General features: G+C 37.2%; 1 protein-coding gene across 2 annotated transcripts; it reads right to left on the reverse strand.

The window, feature by feature from the left end:
* Positions 1–543: 543 nt before the first annotated feature.
* LOC106744710 (L-threonine ammonia-lyase) lies at positions 544–8,432 on the reverse strand. 2 transcript variants are annotated; one of them, XM_014619682.1, is made up of 6 exons: positions 8,317–8,432; positions 4,832–4,954; positions 3,648–4,003; positions 2,927–3,089; positions 1,833–2,125; positions 544–1,145 (listed from the first exon to the last, which is right to left on the reverse strand). In XM_014619682.1, exons 1-6 carry the CDS (start codon positions 8,317–8,319, stop codon positions 773–775), a joined length of 1,311 nt encoding a protein of 436 aa, XP_014475168.1. In that variant the 5' UTR covers positions 8,320–8,432; the 3' UTR covers positions 544–772. The 2 variants fall into 2 exon arrangements, with proteins under 2 accessions (XP_014475168.1, XP_014475167.1); XM_014619681.1 differs by lacking the exon at positions 8,317–8,432 and adding an exon at positions 6,304–6,478.
* Between the last annotated feature and the right edge of the window lie 1,460 nt (positions 8,433–9,892).

The raw sequence follows: 9,892 nt of genomic DNA on the forward strand, positions 1-9,892 counted from the left end.
GCACGCGCGCGATATTGCGCGCACGTGCACGCGGACCTCGCGATATTTGCGAACCGCCGGACGATCGCTTTGCGACAGTTCACATACCCCGACAGACGTTGCGAGGCAACATCGGTGCGACACAACCGCTCGTAAAACGTCGAATGAACGAAAAGCTCGCGTCCATTGGCGAAATCAAGCGTATAATATTTCGCGCAGTGTTCTTGTAACCTAAATTAATAAATACGCAAATGTGACGCGATTTTTCACGAGAGACGGTGTTGACGGAAAAATATTATTGGTAATCACTGAGAAAAATACTAATGATTAATCACTGAAACAATGATCAATAATTAATTCAGGGATTAATTTACAGAATATCCCTATAAGCACGCAATAATTGCGATTTCAATTGCTGAAAGAGGAGAGCATCAACTGCCAGATGAGATAGGAAATAATTTCCGAGCTTTCTAACTTCTTATTATTTTATATGCTGGTATATGCTTAGTCATTTCGTTATTTGTAAGATGGAAAATCAACGGCCGGCAATGAAAGAACGAAATATCCTGGAAAGAAGACTTCTGTTATTGAACTTTAACATGCTGAATCTCATATTAATAACACCTACACTCAATTTTACATAATTTTTATATTCTTACATAAATTACACACCCACATAGTCGTCGCCAGCCGAATCTAACTCATTACAGAACTGCGAAAAGATCATTCGATGATGCTATATATATATATATATATATCGTACGAACATTCTAATTATAAAGTGTTATTATCTTTATTTCTTCTCTGAATTACTGTTTGCAATCGGCGATAAAGTGAAGCTATCCTCGCTGCCGAAAACGACCCTGTGATAATTTTGGTGAAGTAGATTCTTCAGCTGTTCGGCGTGTTGCCGATCTCTAGTCTCGCAGACAACCTTGACATCCACGCTGAATATGTCGGACATTATCCAAGCCCGTTCGTGGATGATGTCCTTGATGGAGACGCCGATGCTCGCCAGGGTCGTGCAGAGCTCCGCAATACCGCCCGGCCGGTCCGAGACTGTCACCGTGAATTTCAGGAGACGGCCCTCGGCGGCCAATCCACGCTCCAGGCATCTGCCCAAGACGGTCGTGTCGATGTTGCCGCCGCACAATAGTAACACCACCCTGACACACAGAATTACAACACCACACTGTTAATTACAAATCCACCGGCGGGCGCTGCCGGCTTCATCGTCGGGAAACACGACGATGACGCGCGACTCCGGGAAAACAAAGGGTTCGAATTCTAAGAACTTCTCGCTTCCTAAAGACAAGCAATTACAAGCAATTACATTGCTAAAGACAAGCAATTACATTGATCTATATTATTATATTAATATTACGTTTCTCCCTTATAATATTCCAATATAATATTCCTTATAATATTCCTTATAATATCCAATTATAAAATATTAGTTCAATAGGTACCAATAACATATTCACTAAATTTTCTTATTTAAGTAAAAAAAAAAAAAACAATTGCTTTGCATGAAAAGCTACAGATTTAAAAAAATGCATATTTTCTTATTTTTGTCAGCATAGAAACGTGTATTAATATAAATAAATATATGTTATTGGCACCCACCGAATATAATATTTCTTATTTCTTACATATTTATTTCCTCGTTATATTAACGCGGAGATTTTGAGATTCAAACTACTTGTGTAACTTGATTCATAATCACGTCGTTCTAATTAATTTTCAACAACGCTTACCGAACGTGTAAATCTCAGGGAGAAATATTGAGAGATACAAGCGTATATCGATACGAATCGCCGAGTATACGAAAGACTATGAAAAACCGCTCACACCTTTTCCCCTTAAGCTCATCGAGCTGACCGGCCAAGATGGCCGCTAAACCTGTCGCTCCCGCACCCTCGACAATGCACTTCTCATTTTCTATCAGCTTCAGAATCGCGATCGCAATCCACTCTTCCTTCACCACGACCATTTTATCGATCAGCGGATCCGCAGTGGCGAACGCGTTATATCCCACCATGGGAACGGCCAATCCATCGGACAAAGTGGACTGTATGGAGGTGTACGTTGGTTTACCGGCTTCACGCGCCGCATGATAACTCGGACATCTCTCCGACTCGACTCCCTAAGGTCCGAGAACTTTCGTTACCAACTCATTCATTCCAGATAAGAGTGATCTTTCCATCCAAGTCCTTGAAACAATCGAGCCTGGCACAGTCATTCGATACGATAAGCAAAACGGACTAATATGGTGAACTGGTAATTAACAGGAAAAACGAAATCAACGAGGTGCGCTTAGAGAAAAAATTAGCCGTAAGAGCTAAAATCTAGCTGCAGCAGCTAAAATCTGTCTTTAAAATAGGGACAGCTAAATTTATTAACTGTTTGAATTTAAGCGCTACAGCGAAAAATATCAGTCAGATCGCACAATAGTACCCAAAATATAGTCTCATAATTCGCATTCCCGACTAGAAATTTATTTCTTTCAACAGAAGTTCTTAATATATTAGCGTATGTTGATTTTGCCTGAAATTTAATCTTTTATTTGATTTAATGCTGTAGCCGATAAACAGACTTAAGATAATTAGACCGTAAAACCATTTCTTTAGGAATCCTCTTAAATTTTGTATATTAGTAGAAATATTATCTACACATCTGTAAAATCAGAAAAAGATTGACTATTCGGAAACTAAGATATTCACAGCTAAAAATGTCACTTTTTATACGTATTCCTTAAGGTTACAATATCGTATTTTTAACTTCTTTTTTTGTTTAATTCTTCTAAATTATATTTAAGATTTTAATGAAAAACCATGATATCAGGGCATAATATAGAGATTTTTAACAATGACTGCAAAGTTTGAACTAGCTAATGAAATTTAACCGTTATTGCTAAGTCATTTTTCTGACTTCAGTTTGGACTCACAATGATCATGCAATTCGGACGAAGCGTCTTGACAGCCAACGCGACACCCGCTATTAATCCACCACCACCAACCGGCACCACCACCGCGTCTATATCTGGAACTTGCTCGATGATCTCCAAGCCGAGAGTCCCTTGGCCAGCCATGATGTGCGGGTGATCGTACCTGTTTAAGAGAGAAAGAAAAAGATCAAGTGAAAAGCGTTATACGATCATTGTCGAATTCAAGACAAAGTTTCGTCAAAGTAAAGAAAAATATGATCGACACGGAACCCATGTTTATAGGACATTTTCTACTTCAATTTACATCGGAAACATGCTCCTTGTCTGTGCAGTAGTCTGTGCAGTATGTCATGTAACATCTAGTATAACGTTTCCAAATAGAATACTTTTATAAACTTCAGACTTATAGGAAAATGTATATTGCAATAGAAGTATGTATAAACATACGTACTCATGTTCTGCAACATAAGAACCTTAAATTTAGAGAAAAGAGAAGTAAACTAAATTACGAAATATATACTACTTCTTACAAAGATCCTTATAGATTTATTTAGCATCTATACTTTCCCTTACACACTAGTTTCGCCAACTTTCGTAGACGACGTATTCGAATTGAACTTATCGCGCGTTAAAACAGAATGAAAAAATTCGCAAAAAATTTGCTCTTTATTTACGACGTTAATTAGATATTTCATTATTTATTCGATCACTATACACGTACCCGTTGATGTAGATCAAGCCTTTCTCCTTTGCCTGCTTCAAAGCGATTCTCTTGGCCTCCCCCATGTCCATGCCGTCGACGATGACGTTCGCACCGTACTGTCGACACGCCGCGATCTTCATTATCGGTGCTACCACCGGCATCACCACCGTCACAGGGATCTGCAGCTCCTGTCCGTGATAGCAGAGGGCCAAAGCATGGTTGCCCAACGAGGCCGATATTACACCGATGCGCTTCTGCTCGTCGGCGAGCTGCAGCAGAGCGTATCGGGCGCCGCGTTCCTTGAAACTACCGGTAACCTGAACGAAGTCTTTCTTCAGATAGATGTCCATCCCGGTGTTCAACAGACGCGATTTCTAAATAATCAAACCAATTATTATAATTATTATTATATATAATCTTAATCTCATATTTCCCTGATAATCATAGAAACCCGTACTGGACTCAATCATGTTTTCTTTCTTCAACCGAGCTTCGTGAAACTTTGGTTACTATACAAACGGTATCCTACGATTTACATTTATCTCAAGATCTTTAGCATATTTGGTTGATGTGACGATACGTTTACATCAGTTTGTTAGTTTATAAGTGACGTCGTTTTCAAATAAAACAAGTTCGCGAAAGATCGGCTGATACGATGTCAAGGTGAACTCGATGTGAAATAATGAAGAGAATTTAAAATAAAGATTAGAGAGCTTAAAATAAAGAGAGCTTAAAATAAAGATTTGCAGTCGCAGATATATACCATCTAGCGAATATAGATATATAACAGTTATTGCGCATTTATCGAAGAAAATCATGGGGGAGTGGAATTTCCGAATTTTACGAGATCGATAAAAGTTGATTCAGCATACAAATGAATAAATAACACTCGAACTGGGTTCGAAGCGAGTTTGTCAACCAAAGGAAGACTATGACTATATCAGTTTCAACAAAGTAACATTTGTCGATAAAATCTAACGTATTATCTACGAGAAATCATGTCATGTCAAATCATGTCATATCATTTTAAGAAGTTTACGCCAACATAGACGCCTTTTCTCTGTTAAATTCAATTTGAGCCACTTTTCAATATATAAGATATGATTTTTCTCTTTTTTTTCCATGACTCCAGATTAAATTTGCCAATTTCGCCAAACCACGTGCACAAAGAATGCGTGGCATTAAGACTTAAAGGTTCTTACCACACATGGCGTTTTGATAATTCCGGATTTTATCTTGAACGCTGCCGACGTAATATCTTGAAATGTGATCTTCTGCGGCTGATCCTTTATGCAGAAAGGATCGATCAGCTCCTTCCCTTCGTCCTGCAATAAGAAAATCAGAATGTGTATCATTCTGCGTTTTCAGTACCAAACTGCAAGCAATAATCCTTATGTCTCATTCGATTTTAAAGTCAGTTATTCGATTTATTAAAAAATATGTGTCTTTTATGTTTAATTTTACGGTATATTTGAAGTCCATTAAGATCAGTACGGAATACTCCCTATATATATTTCCTTGCAAATTCGGTTTAATTAAAATTTAACGTCTTGATTATCGCGCTTCCTAATTGCTATTAATTATAAAGAAACTCGACTGATGATCGAATTACGTTGTACGTTTTAGAAGCCCTACGCCAGTACATATAATATCAGCGCGTTTCAATCACGGAGGGTTGATAACAATTAAAATTACACATATATATACACAGAGACACATACTCATTCACACACACGCACGCGCATATATCCTTTTCGTCGCACTTTTCGTGTAACAATTTCCCCAGCCGATGCACGATTTTCAATTATAAGACTTGAAAGCTACTTTATAAGCAACCTTTTTATTCAGCTGGTCACTGGTCATTGGTCACTGAAAACACCGAGAAGAATGCTATAAAAACTTGTCTCGGCACTCAGCCGTCAATAGGAAAGTTGAGCGTTACAAACGTGACTCCTGAACAACGTTGGGAAAAATATGATTTTTCTTATATCTAAATAAGATTAGATATAATTGCCTATCTAGATAAACTGATATGTCTGTGTATAATCAGCATGCGAAACATAGGAATTGCGTGAGAGGAAAAACGGGCCTACTACAAGGCCTATTATAAAGAGGAAGAAGAAGAAGAAGATAAACTGATGAGAAAATAAACGGGTGAGAAAATAAATTTATATTTCCCTTAGATATATATATAAATACGGAAAAAAACTATTATCTAGCCACAAATTTTTTATATCTTAAATATTGGATAAGTTTCACATATGTCGAAATATACTTACATAATCTAGATATATTAACATTATCTAGATAAACTGCTTAACTTTTCTCTTTTTTTTTTCATTTTATTCATATTTGTAGTCAGAAGTGTGGCAATATACCATCATGCTCAAACTATTTGGGAACAAAAAGAAGATGTAGAAAAGTCTAATTTGGTATAATACTTGGCAATAGTATTATTTTCGCATTTCCTTTCTTTCCTCCTAACTTCGTGTTAATAACAAATAGTTGTTTGCGGGCAAACGTGAGCAAATTGTGGACAAACGAATACCGCGTGAATGTTATAAAAACTCGCATTTCAGGATGCTCACTTCACAGAGGCGAACGTTTTTTGTTCACGATTGAGATTGGCGCTTTAAAGAGATTAACGTTTGAAAATCAAATCAACGATAGTTACATCGACCATCGGCGTCGGCGTGTGATCGCCGTTCATCAGCTGCGACTCGAACTTCCCAGGTGCGAACACGCTCTGGAAACTCGGTTTCTTGTTCAAGTCTCTCATAGTGAAATTCCGAGCGCGACTAGACTGGGTGGACTGGTGGTGCACGACACGGGAAACACGAATCGACTGTACGTTTCCCCGGTATTGTCGAACGTATTTATTGCATCCACGAACACGAATATCGTCCCGTTAGTCATTATCGAGCCGACCTTCGAACCCTCTTTCGACACGAGACCGTCGGACGAGTTCGCGTGAATATTCGAAGCGTGTTCGCGCCAGCGGAATGCTCATCGATACCTGCCATTGGTGCCGCGCCTCTCGAATTTTCGCACTATGCATCGACATAAATTAGTTTCTTCTCTTTTTCGTATATACCAGCGCGTTAGCGTTCGATAAAGTAAAGATTGATGAAGCGGAGCGAAAATTCTCGTCTGATATCTTAACGTTTTTCACCGTGATAAAAGTGCGTGTAATTTAATTTATTCATGTCCCGCACACTGAGAAAAAGATTTCTCCAAATTTAATAAATTTTATTGCATCCAAGCAAATTTCATCATCGGCATGCTCTGAAGAAAATGTTTCGATTAATAAGTACGATTGTTAGACTCTTCAACAAATATATATTTTTATCTTAATTAAAAAAGATTTGTTTGAAACGAAAGATAATTTTCTTATAAAGAGATTATTTGTTTCATTTTATATATTTATTGTGACTAAATAATATTTTATTTGGTTAAGAGATATTATTTCAAATAATAGCGTTCTTTCTGTTAAATAATAGTTTTCTTGAATGAGACACTAAAATTTTTACTCAAGCTAATAATATTTCGTACAAATATATGTTGTTTTTATGAAGTAAATTTTAGTCGAATAAATAGAAATAATAAATCTAGAAAAACCTTTTTCTCTATGCATTCACAATGAGAACGAATATGACAATTCATCAAGATTTATAGATTTATCAATCTACGAAACTGAAACAAAAGTCCTCAATATATTTTACCAGTTTATATTATTGGAACATAGATATGACGACATGGGAAAGTATAAATTTATTTCAACGTATACTGCGGGAATAAATCATATGTGATTTCTCGCTCCTGACGTCGCAAATCAATATGACAAGCAGCCGTCAATGAAAAGAGAATTAACATTTTCCTTTTGCTTAATTTTTTATGTATTATTGCACATCGCGAACTAATTACCTTGCGAATTTTTATTTTCGTTAACACAGCTATTACATATATTGTACTATATATTATATAGTGTATAACAATTTAAGCAAGAACTACTGGAGCATTGTTATTTCGAGTCATTCTCTTCAAAATATACAACATACAAGCAGAAATAATAGCCTTAATATTCAACGACAAGATAATAATTAGAATTTTTCAATCATACATACTCGTATATTCATGCGTTACGGCTGTTGATTATCCAACAGTCAGATTTTTAATGTAACTTAAACCATCCGAAAAAAATGATTACATATGATTATATATAATTATATAAAATCATATATGAATTTTACCAATATATGTAATTACATATATGATTATATACGTCTATACGAAAAAATGACGTGATGTCATTTAATTAAATGTCGATATCATGTCAGAAGCACAAGTAGCCAGAAACATTTATTTCGATTGTATTTGCATGTAATCTGTAAACAACACTTTTCAACAAACACATTTTTTCGTTGTAGACATACGTAATTACATATGGTCATATATGGGCAAATTTCATATATGATCTTTTCTCCCGGGTATTTACTTAAAAAAATATATTCTGGTTCACTAAGATTTTAACTAAATGTTTTAACTAAAAATTACTCTTGTACCACTAAAGGCTAAGACTGTCTCGGTCTACATACAGACTATTGTAGACATAATCAATGCCACGTAACGCAAGAAAAATCGAACTTTGTAACGGCGACGGGAGGAAAATTATTAGTAATAAACAAACCATAATCGCACTCGGGCTCGAGACCGATCTTCCAATGCACGTGACACGATTCCGTTTAGACTGATAAACAACAGATATATGTACAACACACCAGAGCACAAGAAGCGACACACTGTGTGCACCAATACGATTTATTTAGATATTCGCGATTGAGAGAAGAGGAGCACCAGAGTGCTCTGCTCTCGTGGTACAATACTGATAACCCGCCTGTCGAGCGTCATCTTTGATAATGACCTGCAGAGATAGTCTATATTCGTAATATCCGCCGAGAGTTAATATTTTCGCGTAGCGTTAACGAAATTGAGAAGAAAAACATTTGCTGCCGATACTACAATGTCATGAAACCCTGAAAATTGTTGTTACTGGCCTCTTTGACGCCATTGGTGGCTTGGCAAGGAAGAATACAGGAATGATCGTTCACATTCGTGATCTAAAAAAGGGTAACATTTTGTCGGGCAGTGTAATTTGAATTATACCGCGGAGCGTCGCGGATAAATCCTGTCTCGGAGAAATGCGAGGCCCGGTCTGCGATTACGGGGCGCGCAGGTAGACACAAGAAAAGCACACGGGAAGACACGAGAGTCTCCGACGTATGCATAAATTCGCAGCAATCATCATCGGCAGCGCGCACTTTTTTGCCGGCTGCGATAGTGTTACTTTCTGTGCCGCGTGCTACGTGCGCGGGCGTAAACGAGCATCGTTATGCTTGCATCAGCATCAAAGGCAAATACGACAAGCAGAGCGCGGGGCACGTGCCAGCAGTTTTCAGAACGTGCCGCGCGCGCGTGTGTGTATGTGTGTGTATGTTCATGTATCGGACCTGCCTTTATCGACGAAGAGAGGAGAAAGTAACGCCTGGAAATGCAGAGATTCGCTTCTCGGCGACTCCAATTATCAACATCCGCATCGTATCTCGCCGCGGTCAAACTGACCTCTGCATTTCAATGACGATGCGCGTTATCACGCGTTCGCTAAGTTACATTTTCTTGATGATTCAGACATTTTATCGAAAGGTCCATGCGTTAGCGTATGAGAGAAAAAGAAAGAGAGAGAGAGAGAGAGAGAGAGAGCAATATTTATGGAACTCAAATCTCCTCAAGCGCTATTAAAGAATACAGATATGTACTATATAAGATAATATGCAAAATATCATTAACAGCAAAGTAAAAATTAAACAAGCTGAGTTAATTATAAAGAGTGTTTACACAACGCAACAACTACGCAAAAGAGAACACTAAACTAAGTTAATCTAAAATTAAGCAAATTGAGAAATTACTGCGCAGAAACTAAACGAAAATTAAACTGAACTAAAACCGTGAATTAAGTGAAACTGAAGTGAACTAAGTAATAATAAATAATGGGGAATTTCCATACAGCGCCAGAAAGACTGCGGGAACTTATTATGTAAATATTACACTGAAACATCCAAATATGTTGCGAAATGTTGCTGCAAAATTATAACACAGTTAAAATGTCCGCCCTCATAAACATTGCAGTAAAACATTATAGTAGCTTTATGGTAGAATGCAACGTTATAGATATATTATATATTGGATGCTTCAGATTTTAACGTATA

Source organism: Dinoponera quadriceps, unplaced genomic scaffold, assembly GCF_001313825.1.
Source record: "Dinoponera quadriceps isolate SergipeBrazil2010 unplaced genomic scaffold, ASM131382v1 scaffold1352, whole genome shotgun sequence".
NCBI classification, from domain to species: Eukaryota; Metazoa; Arthropoda; class Insecta; order Hymenoptera; family Formicidae; genus Dinoponera; species Dinoponera quadriceps.